The 27,039-nt window shown below is 46.2% G+C and overlaps 1 protein-coding gene across 1 annotated transcript in view; it reads left to right on the forward strand.

Annotated features, from left to right (window-relative positions):
• Positions 1 to 27,039, forward strand: part of LOC142492482 (phosphofurin acidic cluster sorting protein 2-like) — a 330,781-nt gene that overhangs the window by 201,740 nt on the left and 102,002 nt on the right. The window contains exons 11-12 of the mRNA XM_075595119.1: positions 13,383 to 13,486; positions 13,794 to 13,948. Coding sequence (XP_075451234.1) covers positions 13,383 to 13,486; positions 13,794 to 13,948 — 259 coding nt within the window. The remainder of the gene's footprint in view (positions 1 to 13,382; positions 13,487 to 13,793; positions 13,949 to 27,039) is intronic.

Raw genomic sequence — 27,039 nt, forward strand, 5'->3', positions numbered from 1 at the left:
ACACTCACTAACCCCAAACACGCGCTGTAATATTCACCATAACTCCAAACGCACCGTATTCCCAAACACACTCACTAACTCCGAACATGCGCTGTAATATTCACCATAACTCCAAACGCACTGTATTCCCAAACACACTCACTAACCCGGAACACTCGCTGTAATATTCACCATAACTCCAAACGCACCGTATTCCCAAACACACTCACTAACCCCGAACACGCGCTGTAATATTCACCATAACTCCAAACGCGCCGTATTCCCAAACACACTCACTAACCCCGAACACGCGCTGTAATATTCACCATAACTCCAAACACGCCGTATTCCCAAACACACTCACTAACCCCGAACACGTGCTGTAATATTCACCATAACTCCAAACACGCCGTATTCCCAAACACACTCAGTAACCCCGAACACGCGCTGTAATATTCACCATAACTCCAAACACACCGTATTCCCAAACACACACACTAACCCCGAACACGCGCTGTAATATTCACCATAACTCCAAACGCGCCGTATTCCCAAACACACTCACTAACCCCGAACACGCGCTGTAATATTCACCATAACTCCAAACGCGCCGTATTCCCAAACACACTCACTAACTCCGAACACGCGCTGTAATATTCACCATAACTCCAAACACACTCACTAACCCCGAACACGCGCTGTAATATTCACCATAACTCCAACCCCGAACACGCGCTGTAATATTCACCATAACTCCAAACACACCGTATTCCCAAACACACTCACTAACCCCGAACATGCGCTGTAATATTCACCATAACTCCAAACACACCGTATTCCCAGACACACTCACTAACCCCGAACACGCGCTGTAATATTCACCATAACTCCAAACGCGCCGTATTCCCAAACACACTCACTAACCCCGAACACGCGCTGTAATATTCACCATAACTCCAAACGCACCGTATTCCCAAACACACTCACTAACCCCGAACACGCGCTGTAATATTCACCATAACTCCAAACGCGCCGTATTCCCAAACACACTCACTAACCCCGAACACGCGCTGTAATATTCACCATAACTCCAAACACGCCGTATTCCCAAACACACTCACTAACCCCGAACACGTGCTGTAATATTCACCATAACTCCAAACACGCCGTATTCCCAAACACACTCACTAACCCCGAACACGCGCTGTAATATTCACCATAACTCCAAACACACCGTATTCCCAAACACACACACTAACCCCGAACACGCGCTGTAATATTCACCATAACTCCAAACGCGCCGTATTCCCAAACACACTCACTAACCCCGAACACGCGCTGTAATATTCACCATAACTCCAAACGCGCCGTATTCCCAAACACACTCACTAACCCCGAACACGCGCTGTAATATTCACCATAACTCCAAACGCGCCGTATTCCCAAACACACTCACTAACTCCGAACACGCGCTGTAATATTCACCATAACTCCAAACACACTCACTAACCCCGAACACGCGCTGTAATATTCACCATAACTCCAAACACACCGTATTCCCAAACACACTCACTAACCCCGAACACGCGCTGTAATATTCACCATAACTCCAAACACACTGACTAACCCCGAACACGCGCTGTAATATTCACCATAACTCCAAACACGCTGTATTCCCAAACACACTCACTAACCCCGAACACGCGCTGTAATATTCACCATAACTCCAAACGCGCCGTATTCCCAAACACACTCACTAACCCCGAACACGCGCTGTAATATTCACCATAACTCCAAACGCGCCGTATTCCCAAACACACTCACTAACCCCGAACACGCGCTGTAATATTCACCATAACTCCAAACACACCGTATTCCCAAACACACTCACTAACTCCGAACACGCGCTGTAATATTCACCATAACTCCAAACACACTGACTAACCCCGAACACGCGCTGTAATATTCACCATAACTCCAAACACGCTGTATTCCCAAACACACTCACTAACCCCGAACACGCGCTGTAATATTCACCATAACTCCAAACGCGCCGTATTCCCAAACACACTCACTAACCCCGAACACGCGCTGTAATATTCACCATAACTCCAAACGCGCCGTATTCCCAAACACACTCACTAACCCCGAACACGCGCTGTAATATTCACCATAACTCCAAACACACCGTATTCCCAAACACACTCACTAACCCCGAACACTCGCTGTAATATTCACCATAACTCCAAACACACCGTATTCCCAAACACACTCACTAACCCCGAACATGCGCTGTAATATTCACCATAACTCCAAACGCACCATATTCCCAAACACACTCACTAACCCCGAACATGCGCTGTAATATTCACCATAACTCCAAACGCACCGTATTCCCAAACACACTCACTAACCCCGAACACGTCCTGTAATATTCACCATAACTCCAAACACACCGTATTCCCAAACACACTCACTAACCCCAAACACGCGCTGTAATATTCACCATAACTCCAAACGCACCGTATTCCCAAACACACTCACTAACCCCGAACACGCGCTGTAATATTCACCATAACTCCAAACACACCGTATTCCCAAACACACTCACTAACCCCGAACACGCGCTGTAATATTCACCATAACTCCAAACACACCGTATTCCCAAACACACTCACTAACCCCGAACATGCGCTGTAATATTCACCATAACTCCAAACACACCGTATTCCCAAACACACTCACTAACCCCGAACACGCGCTGTAATATTCACCATAACTCCAAACACACCGTATTCCCAAACACACTCACTAACCCCAAACACGCGCTGTAATATTCGCCATAACTCCAAACGCACCATATTCCCAAACACACTAACCCCGAACACGCGCTGTAATATTCACCATAACTCCAAACGCGCCGTATTCCCAAACACACTCACTAACCCCGAACACGCGCTGTAATATTCACCATAACTCCAAACGCACCGTATTCCCAAACACACTCACTAACCCCGAACACGCGCTGTAATATTCACCATAACTCCAAACGCGCCGTATTCCCAAACACACTCACTAACCCCGAACACGCGCTGTAATATTCACCGTAACTCCAAACACACCGTATTCCCAAACACACTCACTAACCCCGAACACGCGCTGTAATATTCACCATAACTCCAAACGCACCGTATTCCCAAACACACTCACTAACCCCGAACCCGCGCTGTAATATTCACCATAACTCCAAACACACCGTATTCCCAAACACACTCACTAACCCCGAACACGCGCTGTAATATTCACCATAACTCCAAACGCACCGTATTCCCAAACACACTCACTAACCCCGAACACGCGCTGTAATATTCACCATAACTCCAAACGCACCATATTCCCAAACACACACACTAACCCCGAACACGCGCTGTAATATTCACCGTAACTCCAAACACACCGTATTCCCAAACACATTCACTAACCCCGAACACGCCCTGTAATATTCACCATAACTCCAAACGCACCATATTCCCAAACACACTCACTAACCCCGAACACGCGCTGTAATATTCACCGTAACTCCAAACGCGCCATATTCCCAAACACACTCACTAATTCCGAACACGTGCTGTAATATTCACCATAACTCCAAACGCACCATATTCCCAAACACACACACTAACCCCGAACACGCGCTGTAATATTCACCATAACTCCAAACGCGCCGTATTCCCAATCACACTCACTAACCCCGAACACGCGCTGTAATATTCACCGTAACTCCAAACACACCGTATTCCCAAACACACTCACTAACCCCGAACACGCGCTGTAATATTCACCATAACTCCAAACGCACCGTATTCCCAAACACGGAATATGGAAAATAGCTGAAGCGCTCAAATGCAGGTATATCTCAAAATGATAATAAGCCAGACCACTGTACCAGGGTACTAACAATTGATATAGTACCTATTGTGTCATATAATGGGTACTATCCTCCTGAAGACAGGTGGTGTGTGGTGCAACCCACTCACCATATGTCTCATTGGCAGGTTCCCCTGAAAAATATGCAAATACTCACATCCTGGTAGGGCAGGCAGGCAGGCTGTGCAGCTACTCAATGCAATACAGGGAAAAGGGAGACCAAAAAGCGCACCAGCACAAACGGAGCAGGAAGAAACCAGGACAAAAAAATGATTAAAAGGGCACTTTAATGTGGCAAAAGACCCATCCAATGCATTTCGAACGTCGCAGCGTTCTTTTTCTGCGACGTTCGAAATGCATTTGATGGGTCTTTTGCCACATTAAAGTGCCCTTTTAATCATTTTTTTGTCCTGGTTTCTTCCTGCTCCGTTTGTGCTGGTGCGCTTTTTGGTCTCCCTTTTCCCCATATTCCCAAACACACACACTAACCCCGAACACGCGCTGTAATATTCACCGTAACTCCAAACACACCGTATTCCCAAACACACTCACTAACCCCGAACACGCGCTGTAATATTCACCGTAACTCCAAACACACCGTATTCCCAAACACACTCACTAACCCCGAACACGCGCTGTAATATTCACCGTAACTCCAAACACACCGTATTCCCAAACACACTCACTAACCCCAAACACGCGCTGTAATATTCACCATAACTCCAAACGCACCGTATTCCCAAACACACTCACTAACCCCGAACACGCGCTGTAATATTCACCATAACTCCAAACACACCGTATTCCCAAACACACTCACTAACCCCGAACACGCGCTGTAATATTCACCGTAACTCCAAACACACCGTATTCCCAAACACACTCACTAACCCCAAACACGCACTGTAATATTCACCATAACTCCAAACGCACCGTATTCCCAAACACACTCACTAACCCCGAACACGCGCTGTAATATTCACCATAACTCCAAACGCACCGTATTCCCAAACACACTCACTATCCCCGAACACGCCCTGTAATATTCACCATAACTCCAAACGCACCATATTCCCAAACACACTCACTAACCCCGAACACGCGCTGTAATATTCACCATAACTCCAAACGCGCCGTATTCCCAATCACACTCACTAACCCCGAACACGCGCTGTAATATTCACCATAACTCCAAATGCACCGTATTCCCAAACACACTCACTAACCCCGAACACGCGCTGTAATATTCACCATAACTCCAAACGCGCCGTATTCCCAAACACACTCACTAACCCCGAACACGCGCTGTAATATTCACCATAACTCCAAACGCGCCGTATTCCCAAACACACTCACTAACCCCGAACACGCGCTGTAATATTCACCATAACTCCAAACGCACCATATTCCCAAACACACTCACTAACCCCGAACACGCGCTGTAATATTCACCGTAACTCCAAACACACCGTATTCCCAAACACACTCACTAACCCCGAACACGCGCTGTAATATTCACCATAACTCCAAACGCACCATATTCCCAAACACACTCACTAACCCCGAACACGCGCTGTAATATTCACCATAACTCCAAACGCACCGTATTCCCAAACACACACACTAACCCCGAACATGCGCTGTAATATTCACCATAACTCCAAACACACTCACTAACCCCGAACACGCGCTGTAATATTCACCATAACTCCAAACGCGCCGTATTCCCAAACACACTCACTAACCCCGAACACGCGCTGTAATATTCACCATAACTCCAAACGCACCATATTCCCAAACACACTCACTAACCCCGAACACGCACTGTAATATTCACCATAACTCCAAACACACCGTATTCCCAAACACACTCACTAACCCCGAACACGCGCTGTAATATTCACCATAACTCCAAACGCGCCGTATTCCCAAACACACTCACTAACCCCGAACACGCGCTGTAATATTCACAATAACTCCAAACGCACCGTATTCCCAAACACACTCACTAACCCCGAACACGCGCTGTAATATTCACCATAACTCCAAACACACCGTATTCCCAAACACACTCACTAACCCCGAACACGCGCTGTAATATTCACCATAACTCCAAACGCACCGTATTCCCAAACACACTCACTAACCCCGAACATGCGCTGTAATATTCACCATAACTCCAAACGCACCGTATTCCCAAACACACTCACTAACCCCGAACACGCGCTGTAATATTCACCATAAATCCAAACGCACCGTATTCCCAAACACACTCACTAACCCCGAACACCCGCTGTAATATTCACCATAAATCCAAACGCACCGTATTCCCAAACACACTCACTAACCCCGAACATGCGCTGTAATATTCACCATAACTCCAAACGCACCGTATTCCCAAACACACTCACTAACCCCGAACACGCGCTGTAATATTCACCGTAACTCCAAACGCACCGTATTCCCAAACACACTCACTAACCCCGAACATGCGCTGTAATATTCACCATAACTCCAAACGCACCGTATTCCCAAACACACTCACTAACTCCGAACACGCGCTGTAATATTCACCATAACTCCAAACGCACCGTATTCCCAAACACACTCACTAACCCCGAACACGCGCTGTAATATTCACCATAACTCCAAACGCACCGTATTCCCAAACACACTCACTAACCCCGAACACGCGCTGTAATATTCACCATAACTCCAAACACACCGTATTCCCAAACACACTCACTAACCCCGAACACCCGCTGTAATATTCACCATAACTCCAAACGCACCGTATTCCCAAACACACTCACTAACCCCGAACACCCGCTGTAATATTCACCATAAATCCAAACGCACCGTATTCCCAAACACACTAAACCCGAACACGCGCTGTAATATTCACCATAACTCCAAACACACCGTATTCCCAAACACACTCACTAACCCCGAACACGCGCTGTAATATTCACCATAACTCCAAACGCGCCATATTCCCAAACACACTCACTAACCCCGAACACGCGCTGTAATATTCACCATAACTCCAAACACACCGTATTCCCAAACACACTCACTAACCCCGAACACGCGCTGTAATATTCACCATAACTCCAAACGCACCGTATTCCCAAACACACACACTAACCCCGAACATGCGCTGTAATATTCACCGTAACTCCAAACGCGCCATATTCCCAAACACACTCACTAACCCCGAACACGCGCTGTAATATTCACCATAACTCCAAACACACCGTATTCCCAAACACACTCACTAACCCCGAACACCCGCTGTAATATTCACCATAACTCCAAACGCGCCGTATTCCCAAACACACTCACTAACCCCGAACACGCGCTGTAATATTCACCATAACTCCAAACGCACCATATTCCCAAACACACTCACTAACACCGAACACGCGCTGTAATATTCACCATAACTCCAAACACACCGTATTCCCAAACACACTCACTAACCCCGAACACGCGCTGTAATATTCACCATAACTCCAAACACACCGTATTCCCAAACACACTCACTAACCCCGAACATGCGCTGTAATATTCACCATAACTCCAAACGCACCGTATTCCCAAACACACTCACTAACTCCGAACACGCGCTGTAATATTCACCATAACTCCGAACATGCGCTGTAATATTCACCATAACTCCAAACGCACCGTATTCCCAAACACACTCACTAACCCCGAACACGCGCTGTAATATTCACCATAACTCCAAACGCACCATATTCCCAAACACACTCACTAACCCCGAATACGCGCTGTAATATTCACCATAACTCCAAACACACCGTATTCCCAAACACACTCACTAACCCCGAACACGCGCTGTAATATTCACCATAACTCCAAACGCACCGTATTCCCAAACACACTCACTAACCCCGAACACGCGCTGTAATATTCACCATAACTCCAAACGCACCATATTCCCAAACACACTCACTAACCCCGAACATGCGCTGTAATATTCACCATAACTCCAAACATACCGTATTCCCAAACACACTCACTAACCCCGAACACGCGCTGTAATATTCACCATAACTCCAAACGCACCGTATTCCCAAACACACTCACTAACCCCGAACACGCGCTGTAATATTCACCATAACTCCAAACGCACCATATTCCCAAACACACTCACTAACCCCGAACATGCGCTGTAATATTCACCATAACTCCAAACGCACCGTATTCCCAAACACACTCACTAACCCCGAACACGCGCTGTAATATTCACCATAACTCCAAACACACCGTATTCCCAAACACACTCACTAACCCCGAACACGCGCTGTAATATTCACCATAACTCCAAACGCACCGTATTCCCAAACACACTCACTAACCCCGAACACGCGCTGTAATATTCACCATAACTCCAAACACGCCGTATTCCCAAACACACTCACTAACCCCGAACACGCGCTGTAATATTCACCATAACTCCAAACGCACCGTATTCCCAAACACACTGACTAACCCCGAACATGCGCTGTAATATTCACCATAACTCCAAACGCACCGTATTCCCAAACACACTGACTAACCCCGAACATGCGCTGTAATATTCACCATAACTCCAAACGCGCATATTCCCAAACACACTCACTAACCCCGAACACGCGCTGTAATATTCACCATAACTCCAAACACACCGTATTCCCAAACACACTCACTAACCCCGAACACGCGCTGTAATATTCACCGTAACTCCAAACACACCGTATTCCCAAACACACTCACTAACCCCGAACACGCGCTGTAATATTCACCATAACTCCAAACACACCGTATTCCCAAACACACTCACTAACCCCGAACACGCGCTGTAATATTCACCATAACTCCAAACACACCGTATTCCCAAACACACTCACTAACCCCGAACACGCGCTGTAATATTCACCATAACTCCAAACGCGCCGTATTCCCAAACACACTCACTAACCCCGAACATGCGCTGTAATATTCACCATAACTCCAAACGCGCCGTATTCCCAAACACACTCACTAACCCCGAACACGCGCTGTAATATTCACCATAACTCCAAACGCACCGTATTCCCAAACACACTCACTAACCCCGAACACGCACTGTAATATTCACCATAACTCCAAACACACCGTATTCCCAAACACACTCACTAACCCCGAACACGCGCTGTAATATTCACCATAACTCCAAACGCACCGTATTCCCAAACACACTCACTAACCCCGAACACGCGCTGTAATATTCACCATAACTCCAAACGCACCGTATTCCCAAACACACTCACTAACCCCGAACCCGCGCTGTAATATTCACCATAACTCCAAACACACCGTATTCCCAAACACACTCACTAACCCCGAACACGCGCTGTAATATTCACCATAACTCCAAACACACCGTATTCCCAAACACACTCACTAACCCCGAACACGCGCTGTAATATTCAACCGTAACTCCAAACACATCGTATTCCCAAACACACTCACTAACCCCGAACACGCGCTGTAATATTCACCATAACTCCAAACACACCGTATTCCCAAACACACTCACTAACCCCGAACACGCGCTGTAATATTCACCATAACTCCAAACACACCGTATTCCCAAACACACTCACTAACCCCGAACACGCGCTGTAATATTCACCATAACTCCAAACGCACCGTATTCCCAAACACACTCACTAACCCCGAACACGCGCTGTAATATTCACCATAACTCCAAACGCACCATATTCCCAAACACACTCACTAACCCCGAACATGCGCTGTAATATTCACCATAACTCCAAACGCACCGTATTCCCAAACACACTCACTAACCCCGAACACGCGCTGTAATATTCACCATAACTCCAAACACACCGTATTCCCAAACACACTCACTAACCCCGAACACGCGCTGTAATATTCACCATAACTCCAAACGCACCGTATTCCCAAACACACTCACTAACCCCGAACACGCGCTGTAATATTCACCATAACTCCAAACACGCCGTATTCCCAAACACACTCACTAACCCCGAACACGCGCTGTAATATTCACCATAACTCCAAACGCACCGTATTCCCAAACACACTGACTAACCCCGAACATGCGCTGTAATATTCACCATAACTCCAAACGCACCGTATTCCCAAACACACTGACTAACCCCGAACATGCGCTGTAATATTCACCATAACTCCAAACGCGCCATATTCCCAAACACACTCACTAACCCCGAACACGCGCTGTAATATTCACCATAACTCCAAACACACCGTATTCCCAAACACACTCACTAACCCCGAACACGCGCTGTAATATTCACCGTAACTCCAAACACACCGTATTCCCAAACACACTCACTAACCCCGAACACGCGCTGTAATATTCACCATAACTCCAAACACACCGTATTCCCAAACACACTCACTAACCCCGAACACGCGCTGTAATATTCACCATAACTCCAAACACACCGTATTCCCAAACACACTCACTAACCCCGAACACGCGCTGTAATATTCACCATAACTCCAAACGCGCCGTATTCCCAAACACACTCACTAACCCCGAACATGCGCTGTAATATTCACCATAACTCCAAACGCGCCGTATTCCCAAACACACTCACTAACCCCGAACACGCGCTGTAATATTCACCATAACTCCAAACGCACCGTATTCCCAAACACACTCACTAACCCCGAACACGCACTGTAATATTCACCATAACTCCAAACACACCGTATTCCCAAACACACTCACTAACCCCGAACACGCGCTGTAATATTCACCATAACTCCAAACGCACCGTATTCCCAAACACACTCACTAACCCCGAACACGCGCTGTAATATTCACCATAACTCCAAACGCACCGTATTCCCAAACACACTCACTAACCCCGAACCCGCGCTGTAATATTCACCATAACTCCAAACACACCGTATTCCCAAACACACTCACTAACCCCGAACACGCGCTGTAATATTCACCATAACTCCAAACACACCGTATTCCCAAACACACTCACTAACCCCGAACACGCGCTGTAATATTCAACCGTAACTCCAAACACATCGTATTCCCAAACACACTCACTAACCCCGAACACGCGCTGTAATATTCACCATAACTCCAAACACACCGTATTCCCAAACACACTCACTAACCCCGAACACGCGCTGTAATATTCACCATAACTCCAAACACACCGTATTCCCAAACACACTCACTAACCCCGAACACGCGCTGTAATATTCACCATAACTCCAAACGCACCGTATTCCCAAACACACTCACTAACCCCGAACACGCACTGTAATATTCACCATAACTCCAAACACACCGTATTCCCAAACACACTCACTAACCCCGAACACGCGCTGTAATATTCACCATAACTCCAAACGCACCGTATTCCCAAACACACTCACTAACCCCGAACACGCGCTGTAATATTCACCATAACTCCAAACGCACCGTATTCCCAAACACACTCACTAACCCCGAACACGCGCTGTAATATTCACCATAACTCCAAATGCACCGTATTCCCAAACACACTCACTAACCCCGAACATGCGCTGTAATATTCACCGTAACTCCAAACACACCGTATTCCCAAACACACTCACTAACCCCGAACCCGCGCTGTAATATTCACCATAACTCCAAACACACCGTATTCCCAAACACACTCACTAACCCCGAACACGCGCTGTAATATTCACCATAACTCCAAACACACCGTATTCCCAAACACACTCACTAACCCCGAACACGCGCTGTAATATTCACCGTAACTCCAAACACACCGTATTCCCAAACACACTCACTAACCCCGAACACGCGCTGTAATATTCACCATAACTCCAAACACACCGTATTCCCAAACACACTCACTAACCCCGAACACGCGCTGTAATATTCACCATAACTCCAAACACGCCGTATTCCCAAACACACTCACTAACCCCGAACACGCGCTGTAATATTCACCATAACTCCAAACGCGCCGTATTCCCAAACACACTCACTAACCCCGAACACGCGCTGTAATATTCACCATAACTCCAAACGCACCGTATTCCCAAACACACTCACTAACCCCGAACACGCGCTGTAATATTCACCATTACTCCAAACGCGCCATATTCCCAAACACACTCACTAACTCCGAACACGCGCTGTAATATTCACCATAACTCCAAACACACCGTATTCCCAAACACACTCACTAACCCCGAACACGCGCTGTAATATTCACCATAACTCCAAACGCACCGTATTCCCAAACACACTCACTAACCCCGAACACGCGCTGTAATATTCACCATAACTCCAAACACACCATATTCCCAAACACACTCACTAACCCCGAACACGCGCTGTAATATTCACCATAACTCCAAACGCACCGTATTCCCAAACACACTCACTAACCCCGAACACGCACTGTAATATTCACCATAACTCCAAACGCACCATATTCCCAAACACACTCACTAACCCCGAACACGCGCTGTAATATTCACCATAACTCCAAACACACCGTATTCCCAAACACACTCACTAACCCCAAACACGCGCTGTAATATTCACCGTAACTCCAAACGCACCATATTCCCAAACACACTCACTAACCCCAAACACGCGCTGTAATATTCACCGTAACTCCAAACGCACCATATTCCCAAACACACTCACTAACCCCGAACACGCGCTGTAATATTCACCATAACTCCAAACGCACTGTATTCCCAAACACACACACTAACCCCGAACACGCGCTGTAATATTCACCGTAACTCCAAACGCGCCGTATTCCCAAACACACTCACTAACCCCGAACATGCGCTGTAATATTCACCATAACTCCAAACGCGCCGTATTCCCAAACTTTACAATAACAGCAAACACTCATTCTAACCCCAGACATGTGCCCTAACTACAAACACGTACCCTAATCCTCAGCCACGCCTTGCTCCGTTTACACTCACAGTATAAGAGAGGAGTACAGATCAGCCATAGCCCTACATGGGCAAAACCTGATGTAATTGGCCCGCAACCACCCTGGACAGCCTGACTCGATCTTAAAGACATCTGCCCTGCACCCTCACTCACACTGGGCCGTGTGAGTATTTGCATTAGTATATAGACACCTTCTGAGATCCCCCTGCACTGATTTGTGGAGGGGTCAACATTCCACCACAAAGATACCTTCTTTGGATTGTACTTACACACGGCCGTGTAAGTATCTCTAATATTTCACTGTATATTATTATCTTATAGTTCCTGTCCCAACCCCACTACTTTATGCATGATTTATCGTCGTTGATTTTATTAATTTATGTCTACTGATCCCTCGCTCCCCCTACTCTATTCGTTTCCACGTATGTGAGGGTCCATGACAGATGCCTCAATGACCCCCTTCTCTCCCTGACAGTACCTGTGCGAGCAGCTCTTGGGGAAACACCTGACGGTCTCCACCTGCTCCCCTGCGGACGTGCAGGCCGCATTCAGTGGCATCATCACACGCATCCAGCGCTAGTGAGTGACTCCCATGTATGTGACATGTAATCCTTCCCCACAGTGTAAATCAGAGGACTCATGCGAATGTATGAAGTCGTGCTGTGAACCCCTCCTCCTGTATTCCGGCACATGATGTTAGGAGGATTCAGTGATGCAGGTACCTGTGCGGGTCAGCATATTACCCAGGTCTCCCGAGTATCTGCACCATCCTGTGTGCCTCATTGCAACAGGAGCGGTCAGTCTCAGGGCCCGGGAGAGGGATCGGCCTGAGTTTGATGTGCTTGTGTGTCTTGGTCTCTCGCTCACTGCTGTCTCTTCTCTGCAGCTGTAACTGTAACTCGCTGATGCCTCCTCCGGTGAAGGTCCTGCTCGCTGGAGACCAGAGTTATTTGAGTGTGATTCTCAGGTTCTTTGTGGAGCAACTTGCAGGGAAAACTTCAGACTGGCTTAACTATATGCGCTTCCTCATTCTACCACTAGGTGAGTGAGAGCTGGGAGAGCCTCTGACTGGTGCGGGCCCATTACTGCTGCCACAACACAACACAAACCACAACACATCACTGCCTACTACACTAACCACAACACATCGCTACCACTGCCACTACACATAACACTAAACACAACACATCACTGCCTACTACACTAACCACAATACATCACTACCACTACCACTACACATAACACTAAACACAACACATCACTGCCTACTACACTAACCACAACACATCGCTACCACTGCCACTACACATAACACTAAACACAACACATCACTGCCTACTACACTAACCACAATACATCACTACCACTACCACTACACATAACACTAAACACAACACATCACTGCCTACTACACTAACCACAACACATCGCTACCACTACCACTACACATAACACTAAACACAACACATCACTGCCTACTACACTAACCACAATACATCACTACCACTACCACTACACATAACACTAAACACAACACATCACTGCCTACTACACTAACCACAACACATCGCTACCACTACACATAACACTAAACACAACACATCACTGCCCACTACACATAACAGTAACCACAACACATCACTGCCTACTACACTAACCACAACACATCGCTACCACTACACATAACACTAAACACAACACATCACTGCCCACTACACATAACAGTAACCACAACACATCACTGCCTACTACACTAACCACAACACATCGCTACCATTACACATAACACTAACCACAACACATCACTGCCTACTACACTAACCACAACACATCGCTACCACTACACATAACACTAAACACAACACATCACTGCCCACTACACATAACAGTAACCACAACACATCACTGCCTACTACACTAACCACAACACATCGCTACCACTACACATAACACTAACCACAACACATCACTGCCTACTACACTAACCACAACACATCGCTACCACTACCACTACACATAACACTAAACACAACACATCACTGCCTACTACACTAACCACAATACATCACTACCACTACCACTACACATAACACTAAACACAACACATCACTGCCTACTACACTAACCACAATACATCACTACCACTACCACTACACATAACACTAAACACAACACATCACTGCCTACTACACTAACCACAACACATCGCTACCACTACACATAACACTAAACACAACACATCACTGCCTACTACACTAACCACAATACATCACTACCACTACCACTACACATAACACTAAACACAACACATCACTGCCTACTACACTAACCACAACACATCGCTACCACTACCACTACACATAACACTAAACACAACACATCACTGCCTACTACACTAACCACAATACATCACTACCACTACCACTACACATAACACTAAACACAACACATCACTGCCTACTACACTAACCACAACACATCGCTACACTACACATAACACTAAACACAACACATCACTGCCCACTACACATAACAGTAACCACAACACATCACTGCCTACTACACTAACCACAACACATCGCTACCACTACACATAACACTAAACACAACACATCACTGCCCACTACACATAACAGTAACCACAACACATCACTGCCTACTACACTAACCACAACACATCGCTACCATTACACATAACACTAACCACAACACATCACTGCCTACTACACTAACCACAACACATCGCTACCACTACACATAACACTAACCACAACACATCACTGCCTACTACACTAACCACAACACATCGCTACCACTACACATAACACTAAACACAACACATCACTGCTCACTACACTAACCACAACACATCGCTACCATTACACATAACACTAACCACAACACATCACTGCCTACTACACATAACAGTAACCACAACTCTTCACTACCATTACGCATCACACCACATCAATACAACTCCACATAACACAAACCACAACACATCACTGCCTACTACACTAACCACAACACATCGCTACCACTACTACTACACATAACACTAAACACAACACATCACTGCCCACTACACATAACAGTAACCACAACACATCACTGCCTACTACACTAACCACAACACATCGCTACCATTACACATAACACTAACCACAACACATCACTGCCTACTACACTAACCACAACACATCGCTACCACTACACATAACACTAAACACAACACATCACTGCCCACTACACATAACAGTAACCACAACACATCACTGCCTACTACACTAACCACAACACATCGCTACCATTACACATAACACTAACCACAACACATCACTGCCTACTACACATAACAGTAACCACAACACTTCACTACCATTACGCATCACACCACATCAATACAACTCCACATAACACAAACCACAACACATCACTGCCTACTACACTAACCACAACACATCGCTACCACTACCACTACACATAACACTAAACACAACACATCACTGCCCACTACACATAACAGTAACCACAACACATCACTGCCTACTACACTAACCACAACACATCGCTACCACTACACATAACACTAACCACAACACATCACTGCCCACTACACATAACAGTAACCACAACACATCACTGCCTACTACACTAACCACAACACATCGCTACCACTACACATAACACTAAACACAACACATCACTGACAACTACACATAACAGTAACCACAACACTTCACTACCATTACGCTTCACACCACATCAATACAACTCCACATAACACAAACCACAACACATCACACACAATAAACTGAGTTTATGGCCCTCAGATTGGAGGACACTAGACAACCCCGATGGTAACGTGTACACTTAAGGAACCTAGCTAGAAAAGTGTATCAAAGGAAATACACCAAAAGAATCCCTTTCGTAGGCGCACCGCAGACCTTTATAGTATATGCGGTCAGGGGTGAATGTGGTGGGTGAAGTTAACTTTATTTCATACTGATGTGTCAATCGTGTAGTTAAAAAAGTATATAGTGTGGATCTATATACTTAAAATAAAAATAGACACCTAAAGTCTATTTGATCTCTGCCGTGCCTCTCCTTTAGTATCTATGTACTCCTCTATATGAAATAGATGTGCCCCTTGGGTGTGTTCTAGTTGTCTGATATGAAGTTCCCTGTGCACAGATAGAAATATGCCCCACGTTGATCTTGTGATAATGGGAGTAGCGTACGCAATGCGTGTTAAGCTGATGTGTAGTTTAATCACATAGTATTGCAGGTGTTCTTGTTAGAACGGAGTTTTACACCCTGTTGTGCACTTTTCCAAAGAGCAGTGTTGAGATAGTGTTGGCACTATTAGAGCGCTAACTGCGCATGCGTCAGAACGGGTTTACACGGATGCTGTTCTGTGCACCCTGCGTGTAGTGTAAGGTAGGTAAATACACAGATAGACAGGCGCTGTATTATACTGCGATCTTAAACATCTAGGAGTAAATGTTAGTTGTCTAACTTAAATTCCCTGTGCACACATAGAAATATGTCCCATGTTGGTGTTGTGAAAATGGAAGCTGCATACGCAATGCATGGTAAGCTGAAGTGTAGTTAAATCACGTAGTAGTACAGGTGTTCTTGTTAGAAAGGATTTTTAGCATAGTATAGTATAGTTCAAAACAAGTGCTGCCCTGTGGCAGTACTGACACCTCTTTAAATGGGTGTATCATATAGGTAGTAATGTTTAAATTCAGGCGTTCTCTATCTGAGCTGCTGCTGGAGATAGCTGACAGAGTTTAGTTATAAGTCGGCAAAAGACCCGACATGCCGCATGTTTCGTCACTTCCTGTGACTTCATCCGGGGTGGGCGTTACTGCGTTCCCTCTCGCTTATTTATACCCGGTGGTTACCATAGCGATCGTGGGACGCCTCATGCCGGTTGGTGGTGGTGCATAGGTACTGCATCCACTTCTGACCTTAGTGATTTCATATGGTATATACATAATGTATACTGTAGTAGGTAGATGGATTCAACGATTTTATTATAGTAAAAACGATGCTAGAGAGTATTTCAGAGGAAGGAGTTAAAGACAAAACCCTCGTTTCTGCCAGATGGATAGTGGGTGTTAAGTAGATAGATCCACCTGGCCTCACGCTGCAGGAGTTTTTTGTCCCAATCCCCCCTGCGGATGCTTGGGGGAATATGGTCTATGCCCTGGAAGTTTAGTGTGTCCATCTTTCCTGCATGATGGTCTCTAACGTGACGAGAAATGGGGGTGTCTAGCGCATTCCTTATAGATCCCATGTGCTCAAGGATGCGCCTTCGAAGTTCTCGTTTTGTCTTTCCCACATACTTTTTCCCGCATAAACACGTTATCAGATAGATGATTCCTCTGCTTTTGCAGTTGATGAAGTGTTTAACATTGAATGTTTTGCTGTTGTCAGTATTAGTGAAGATCCTGCTTTCCTTCATGTAGCTGCATGCCTTGCAGTGGTGACACTTATACGAGCCTTTGATACTCAGCCATGTTGTGTTCTTTCTTTTGTTACCCGGTGTAAAGTGGCTGTGTACCAGGTGGTCCTTGATATTTGATGCTCGTCTCCAAACAATGGATGGATGACTCTTGAGGACCTTCCTGAGATAATCGTCATTTTGTCAAGATGTGCCAATGGTTGGTAAGTATCTTATTGATGTCCCTCCACTGATCATGGAAAGTGGCTAAGCATCTGATTTCACTCATCTTGTTACTCTCTTCAGGTGTTCTTGGTTTTAATAATTCAGTGCGTGGAGTATTGATGGCCCGATGGTATGCCGTCTTGAGTTGACGTCTGGAGTATCCCCTGGCTATGAAGTTATCCCTCATCTTTTTGCTTTCCTCTTTAAATGCCATAATATCTGTGCAATTAAGTCGTATGCGCAGATATTGTCCTGTGGGGATGCCCCGGATCAGGGGTTTGGGGTGGAAGCTGTCTGCTCTTAAATAACTGTTTGTAGCGGTCTTTTTCTTATAGTTTTTAATGGATAAACAGCCATCATCATTGATGGTTATTTGTAAATCCAGAAAGGTGATGCTGCTTGTGCTGATCTCACATGTTAGCTTTAAATTGTGATCATTGTAGTTTAGTAATTTAAGGAAGGTCTCCAATTCTTTCCTTGTACCTCTCCAGAGTAGGAGGATGTCATCTATGTAGCGTAGCCACAGATCTATGTGGTCCGTATACATTGACATCCCCTCAGAAAAAACACTGATCGCCTCCCACCAACCTAAATACAGGTTGGCGTAAGTGGGGGCACACGTTGTTCCCATGGCCGTTCCCTGGACTTGTAGGTAGTACTTAGAGTCAAACAAGAAATAGTTGTGTTCTAAAATGAACTGTAAAAGTTCTACAATAAAGACATTATGTTCGGCAAAAAGGCAACTCCGTGATGTGAGGAAATGGGTTACTGCTATAAGACCAAACGCATGTTTTATACTTGTATACAGCGATTCTACATCGAAGCTGACTAGCAAAGTATCTTTGGTTACTTGTATACCTTCAAGTCTGTTTAGGACATCCTTTGTGTCCTGGACGAAGGATGGTAGAGATGTTACAAAATCTCTAAGTACTTTATCAATGTATACGCTGCTGTGTTCTGTGAGTGAACCAATTCCTGAGACTGTAGGTCTTCCGGGGGGTCTTTGGATGCTCTTATGAACTTTAGGTATGCTGTAAAAAGTTGCTATGGTAGGATCCTTTGGCATCATGAAGTCATGCTCATTCTTCGATATGACTTTGTTCTCCAGACCTTTTCGTAGTATAGTGCCTAGTGCCTTCTGGAATAATGCAGTTGGATCATTTGGGAGTATTCTGTAGCACTTTTTATCCTTCAGGAGTCTCAGGTTCTCCATCTTATAGTCCTCTGTTTTCATTATTACAAGGTTGCCTCCTTTGTCGGCTGGTTTTATTGTAATTTCTTGCATGTCCCTTATTTCCATCAGTGCCTCTTGTTCCTGTTTGCTAAGGTTACTTTGTGTCCTGGTTTTTTTAAGGGACTCTAAGTCCTTGGTGACCAAATTTAGGAACATTGAGATGTTCGCACAGCTATCTTGATGAGGTGTAAAGCGACTTTGAGGTTTTAGAGTTGTGTGGGGACCGTCTCCGGGATTCTTCTCTCCTTCTTCTAGCAGGTTGACCAAGTTTGCCAAATGTTCCTGATCCTGTGTTTGCAGAAATTCTTCATACATATTTGGTGGTGCATTCCTCCTTCGTCTTTTGAAGAATTTGTGCAACAGCATTTTGCGTGCAAAAAGGTTGATATCTTTTATTGCCTCGAAGAGGTCGAATCTATTGGAGGGAACATAAGAGAGGCCTTTCTCTAGAAGGCTTAATTGAGCCCCTGTTAGGATGGTGTCAGAGAGATTGATAATTTCACATTTATTCTTGTGTGTGTCTCCTGTTGTTAGTATCTCCTTCTCCTCTGTTTCCTGTGGCCTGACCATCTTCCTCTTCCTCTTCCTCTCCAGTATCCCTCCTCTCCTTGTCTTTCTGGGCCATAGTCTACACCTTCCTGGGCCTGTTCTAAAAAATGATGAGGATTGTGACTGTCTGGTTGTACAGAGGTTTTGTTTTTATTTGATTTTGATCTTGTTGTTACCTTATTCTGGTAGCTGCTATTTTCTTCTGTTTCCGACATGTCCCAGTCTGTGGACGAGTCACAGTGTTCCTGTAATTTCACTTTTTCTGCCTGGAAGTGGTGTTTATAGATCTTGCCCTTGGTGTAGTCCCCACTGTCTCTAAGAAATTTAATGTGCTTTCTTTCTTTTATTCCTTTTACATAATTTTTAATAAACACCACTTAGGAACATTTGGCAAACTTGGTCAACCTGCTAGAAGAAGGAGAGAAGAATCCCGGAGACGGTCCCCACACAACTCTAAAACCTCAAAGTCGCTTTACACCTCATCAAGATAGCTGTGCGAACATCTCAACGTTCCTAAATTTGGTCACCAAGGACTTAGAGTCCCTTAAAAAAACCAGGACACAAAGTAACCTTAGCAAACAGGAACAAGAGGCACTGATGGAAATAAGGGACATGCAAGAAATTACAATAAAACCAGCCGACAAAGGAGGCAACCTTGTAATAATGAAAACAGAGGACTATAAGATGGAGAACCTGAGACTCCTGAAGGATAAAAAGTGCTACAGAATACTCCCAAATGATCCAACTGCATTATTCCAGAAGGCACTAGGCACTATACTACGAAAAGGTCTGGAGAACAAAGTCATATCGAAGAATGAGCATGACTTCATGATGCCAAAGGATCCTACCATAGCAACTTTTTACAGCATACCTAAAGTTCATAAGAGCATCCAAAGACCCCCCGGAAGACCTACAGTATAGTCTCAGGAATTGGTTCACTCACAGAACACAGCAGCGTATACATTGATAAAGTACTTAGAGATTTTGTAACATCTCTACCATCCTTCGTCCAGGACACAAAGGATGTCCTAAACAGACTTGAAGGTATACAAGTAACCAAAGATACTTTGCTAGTCAGCTTCGATGTAGAATCGCTGTATAAGTATAAAACATGAGTTTGGTCTTATAGCAGTAATCCATTTCCTCACATCACGGAGTTGCCTTTTTGCCGAACATAATGCCTTTATTGTAGAACTTTTACAGTTCATTTTAGAACACAACTATTTCTTGTTTGACTCTAAGTACTACCTACAAGTCCAGGGAACGGCCATGGGAACAACGTGTGCCCCCACTTACGCCAACCTGTATTTAGGTTGGTGGGAGGCGATCAGTGTTTTTTCTGAGGGGATGTCAATGTATACGGACCACATAGATCTGTGGCTACGCTACATAGATGACATCCTCCTACTCTGGAGAGGTACAAGGAAAGAATTGGAGACCTTCCTTAAATTACTAAACTACAATGATCACAATTTAAAGCTAACATGTGAGATCAGCACAAGCAGCATCACCTTTCTGGATTTACAAATAACCATCAATGATGATGGCTGTTTATCCATTAAAAACTATAAGAAAAAGACCGCTACAAACAGTTATTTAAGAGCAGACAGCTTCCACCCCAAACCCCTGATCCGGGGCATCCCCACAGGACAATATCTGCGCATACGACTTAATTGCACAGATATTATGGCATTTAAAGAGGAAAGCAAAAAGATGAGGGATAACTTCATAGCCAGGGGATACTCCAGACGTCAACTCAAGACGGCATACCATCGGGCCATCAATACTCCACGCACTGAATTATTAAAACCAAGAACACCTGAAGAGAGTAACAAGATGAGTGAAATCAGATGCTTAGCCACTTTCCATGATCAGTGGAGGGACATCAATAAGATACTTACCAACCATTGGCACATCTTGACAAATGACGATGATCTCAGGAAGGTCCTCAAGAGTCATCCATCCATTGTTTGGAGACGAGCATCAAATATCAAGGACCACCTGGTACACAGCCACTTTACACCGGGTAACAAAAGAAAGAACACAACATGGCTGAGTATCAAAGGCTCGTATAAGTGTCACCCCTGCAAGGCATGCAGCCACATGAAGGAAAGCAGGATCTTCACTAATACTGACAACAGCAAAACATTCAATGTTAAACACTTCATCAACTGCAAAAGCAGAGGAATCATCTATCTGATAACGTGTTTATGCGGGAAAAAGTATGTGGGAAAGACAAAGCGAGAACTTCGAAGGCGCATCCTTGAGCACATGGGATCTATAAGGAATGCGCTAGACACCCCCATTTCTCGTCACGTTAGAGACCATCATGCAGGAAAGATGGACACACTAAGCTTTCAGGGCATAGACCATATTCCCCCAAGCATCCGCAGGGGGAACTGGGACAAAAAACTCCTGCAGCGTGAGGCCAGGTGGATCTATCTACTTAACACCCACTATCCATCTGGCAGAAACGAGGGTTTTGTCTTTAACTCCTTCCTCTGAAATACTCTCTAGCATCGTTTTTACTATAATAAAATCGTTGAATCCATCTACCTACTACAGTATACATTATGTATATACCATATGAAATCACTAAGGTCAGAAGTGGATGCAGTACCTATGCACCACCACCAACCGGCATGAGGCGTCCCACGATCGCTATGGTAACCACCGGGTATAAATAAGCGAGAGGGAACGCAGTAACGCCCACCCCGGATGAAGTCACAGGAAGTGACGAAACATGCGGCATGTCGGGTCTTTTGCCGACTTATAACTAAACTCTGTCAGCTATCTCCAGCAGCAGCTCAGATAGAGAACGCCTGAATTTAAACATTACTACCTATATGATACACCCATTTAAAGAGGTGTCAGTACTGCCACAGGGCAGCACTTGCTTTGAACTATACTATACTATGCTAAAAATCCTTTCTAACAAGAACACCTGTACTACTACGTGATTTAACTACACTTCAGCTTACCATGCATTGCGTATGCAGCTTCCATTTTCACAACACCAACATGGGACATATTTCTATGTGTGCACAGGGAATTTAAGTTAGACAACTAACATTCACTCCTAGATGTTTAAGATCGCAGTATAATACAGCGCCTGTCTATCTGTGTATTTACCTACCTTACACTACACGCAGGGTGCACAGAACAGCATCCGTGTAAACCCGTTCTGACGCATGCGCAGTTAGCGCTCTAATAGTGCCAACACTATCTCAACACTGCTCTTTGGAAAAGTGCACAACAGGGTGTAAAACTCCGTTCTAACAAGAACACCTGCAATACTATGTGATTAAACTACACATCAGCTTAACACGCATTGCGTACGCTACTCCCATTATCACAAGATCAACGTGGGGCATATTTCTATCTGTGCACAGGGAACTTCATATCAGACAACTAGAACACACCCAAGGGGCACATCTATTTCATATAGAGGAGTACATAGATACTAAAGGAGAGGCACGGCAGAGATCAAATAGACTTTAGGTGTCTATTTTTATTTTAAGTATATAGATCCACACTATATACTTTTTTAACTACACGATTGACACATCAGTATGAAATAAAGTTAACTTCACCCACTACATTCACCCCTGACCGCATATACTATAAAGGTCTGCGGTGCGCCTACGAAAGGGATTCTTTTGGTGTATTTCCTTTGATACACTTTTCTAGCTATTTCAACCCATCCCTAGGCAGCACGCTCTTTCCAACAAGGGGTTTCAAGAGCGAGGTTTCCTCTACCATAGCACTTAAGGAACCTAACAAATAAACCTATCGCTGCGTTAGTGTCCCACAGGGTCATTAATCAGTCCCAGTGCCAGCACAACATTGGCACTCGGTGACTGTATACGGAGTGTTAGAGATGGTGTGTATATAAATGGAAAGGCTACTGCAGGGTATCAGGGCAATTCCTGGCCGCCTTTCCTTGCGCACTACTCTCTCCGGGGGGCACTCCTTTCTTCCCTCGCTCTCTGAGGGGCACTCCTTTCTTCCCTCGCTCTCTGAGGGGCACTCCTTTCTTCCCTCGCTCTCTGAGGGGCACTCCTTTCTTCCCTCGCTCTCTGAGGGGCACTCCTTTCTTCCCTCGCTCTCTGAGCGGCACTCCTTTCTTCCCTCGCTCTCTGAGCGGCTCTCCTTTCTTCCCTCGCTCTCTGAGGGGCACTCCTTTCTTCCCTCGCTCTCTGAGGGGCTCTCCTTTCTTCCCTCGCTCTCTGAGGGGCACTTCTTTCTTCCCTCACTCTCTGAGGGGCACTCCTTTCTTCCCTCGCTCTCTGAGCAGCACTCCTTTCTTCCCTCACTCTCTGAGGGGCACTCCTATCTTCCCTCGCTCTCTGAGGGGCACTCCTTTCTTCCCTCGCTCTCGGAGGGGCACTCCTTTCTTCCCTCACTCTCTGAGGGGCACTCCTTTCTTTCCTCGCTCTCTGAGGGGCACTCCTTTCTTCCCTCGCTCTCTGAGCGGCTCTCCTTTCTTCCCTCGCTCTCTGAGGGGCACTCATTTCTTCCCTCGCTCTCTGAGGGGCACTCCTATCTTCCCTCGCTCTCTGAGGGGCACTCCTTTCTTCCCTCACTTTCTGTGGGGCACTCCTATCTTCCCTCACTCTCTGAGGGGCACTCCTTTCTTCCCTCGCTCTCTGAGCGGCACTCCTTTCTTCCCTCGCTCTCTGAGGGGCACTCCTTTCTTCCCTTGCTCTCTGAGGGACCCTCCTTTCTTCCCTCGCTCTCTGAGGGACACTCCTTTCTTCCCTCGCTCTCTGAGGGGCACTCCTTTCTTCCCTCGCTCTCTGAAGGGCACTCCTTTCTTCCCTCGCTCTCAGAGCGGCACTCCTTTCTTCCCTCGCTCTCTGAGGGGCACTCTTTTCTTCCCTCGCTCTCTGAGGGGCACTCCTTTCTTCCCTCGCTCTCTGAGGGGCACTCCTTTCTTCCCTCGCTCTCTGAGGGGCACTCCTTTCTTCCCTCGCTCTCTGAGGGGCACTCCTTTCTTCCCTCGCTCTCTGAGGGGCACTCCTTTCTTCCCTCGCTCTCTCAGGGGCACTCCTTTCTTCCCTCGCTCTCTCAGGGGCACTCCTTTCTTCCCTCGCTCTCTGAGGGGCACTCCTTTCTTCCCTCGCTCTCTGAGGGGCACTCCTTTCTTCCTTCGCTCTCTGAGGGACACTCCTTTCTTCCCTCACTCTCTGAGGGGCACTCCTTTCTTCCCTCGCTCTCTGAGGGGCACTCCTTTCTTCCCTCGCTCTCTGAGGGGCACTCCTTTCTTCCCTCACTCTCTGAGGGGCACTCCTTTCTTCCCTCGCTCTCTGAGGGGCACTCCTTTCTTCCCTCGCTCTCTGAGGGGCACTCCTTTCTTCCCTCGCTCTCTGAGGGGCACTCCTATCTTCCCTCGCTCTCTGAGGGGCACTCCTTTCTTCCCTCGCTCTCTGAGGGGCACTCCTATCTTCCCTCGCTCTCAGAGCGGCACTCCTTTCTTCCCTCGCTCTCTGAGCGGCACTCCTTTCTTCCTCTGCTCTCTGAGGGGCACTCCAAACCTTCCCTCGCTCTCGGAGGGGCACTCCTTTCTTCCCTCGCTCTCTGAGGGACACTCCTATCTTCCCTCGCTCTCTGAGGGGCACTCCTTTCTTCCCTCGCTCTCTGAGGGGCACTCCTATCTTCCCTCACTCTCTGAGGGGCACTCCTTTCTTCCCTCGCTCTCTGAGGGGCTCTCCTTTCTTCCCTCGCTCTCTGAGGGGCTCTCCTTTCTTCCCTCGCTCTCTGAGGGGCACTCTTATCTTCCCTCGCTCTCTGAGGGACACTCCTTTCTTCCCTCGCTCTCTGAGGGGCACTCCTTTCTTCCCTCGCTCTCTGAGGGGCACTCCTTTCTACCCTCGCTCTCTGAGGGGCACTCCTATCTTCCCTCGCTCTCTGAGGGGCACTCCTTTCTTCCCTCACTCTCTGAGGGGCACTCCTATCTTCCCTCGCTCTCTTAGGGGCACTCCTTTCTTCCCTCGCTCTCTGAGGGACACTCCTTTCTTCCCTCGCTCTCTGAGCGGCACTCCTTTCTTCCCTCGCTCTCTGAGGGGCACTCCTTTCTTCCCTCGTGATTGGATAGGATTGATTTGCCACCACAGGGCTCTTTCTCCACCTCAGCTCCACTACAGACTGGGACTCCTTCCTGCTCTCCCTCCGCTCCAGACCTCTTCTGGAACTCTCTCCTGTGTTCCAGTACTCCTCCCTTTCTCTACCTCCCTCCTCCTGTGACATCATTCATCATACTCTCCAATGTTAGCAATCCTTTCCTGAGTCACAGCCATTGGTCAGAGAGCGTGTCCATCACAATGTTGACTCTGTGGCATACAGAGCAGACAAACTCTACACAATGGGTATTACACATAGGTAAGCAGACAGGCAATTAAAAAGGTAATTAAGGGGATAGGATAGGTGAATTAAGAAATGGAATACAGGTAGTCCTCGTTATCCAATGTTTCACTTGTACAATGAATGGCATATCCAACGCTTTACACTGCAACACTAATGGCCGTTTTTCGATGCCGGAATGCGTTACCCAACGCTCACCGCCACTCGCTTTACCACGGTGTCACTATCCAACGCTACTTCCAGAACGGATTCCGTTGGATAACCGAGGACGCCTGTATAGGCCGAGTAGAAAAGCAGAGATACATTTAT

The sequence above is a fragment of the Ascaphus truei genome, chromosome 4 (assembly GCF_040206685.1).
Source record: "Ascaphus truei isolate aAscTru1 chromosome 4, aAscTru1.hap1, whole genome shotgun sequence".
NCBI lineage: Eukaryota > Metazoa > Chordata > Amphibia > Anura > Ascaphidae > Ascaphus > Ascaphus truei.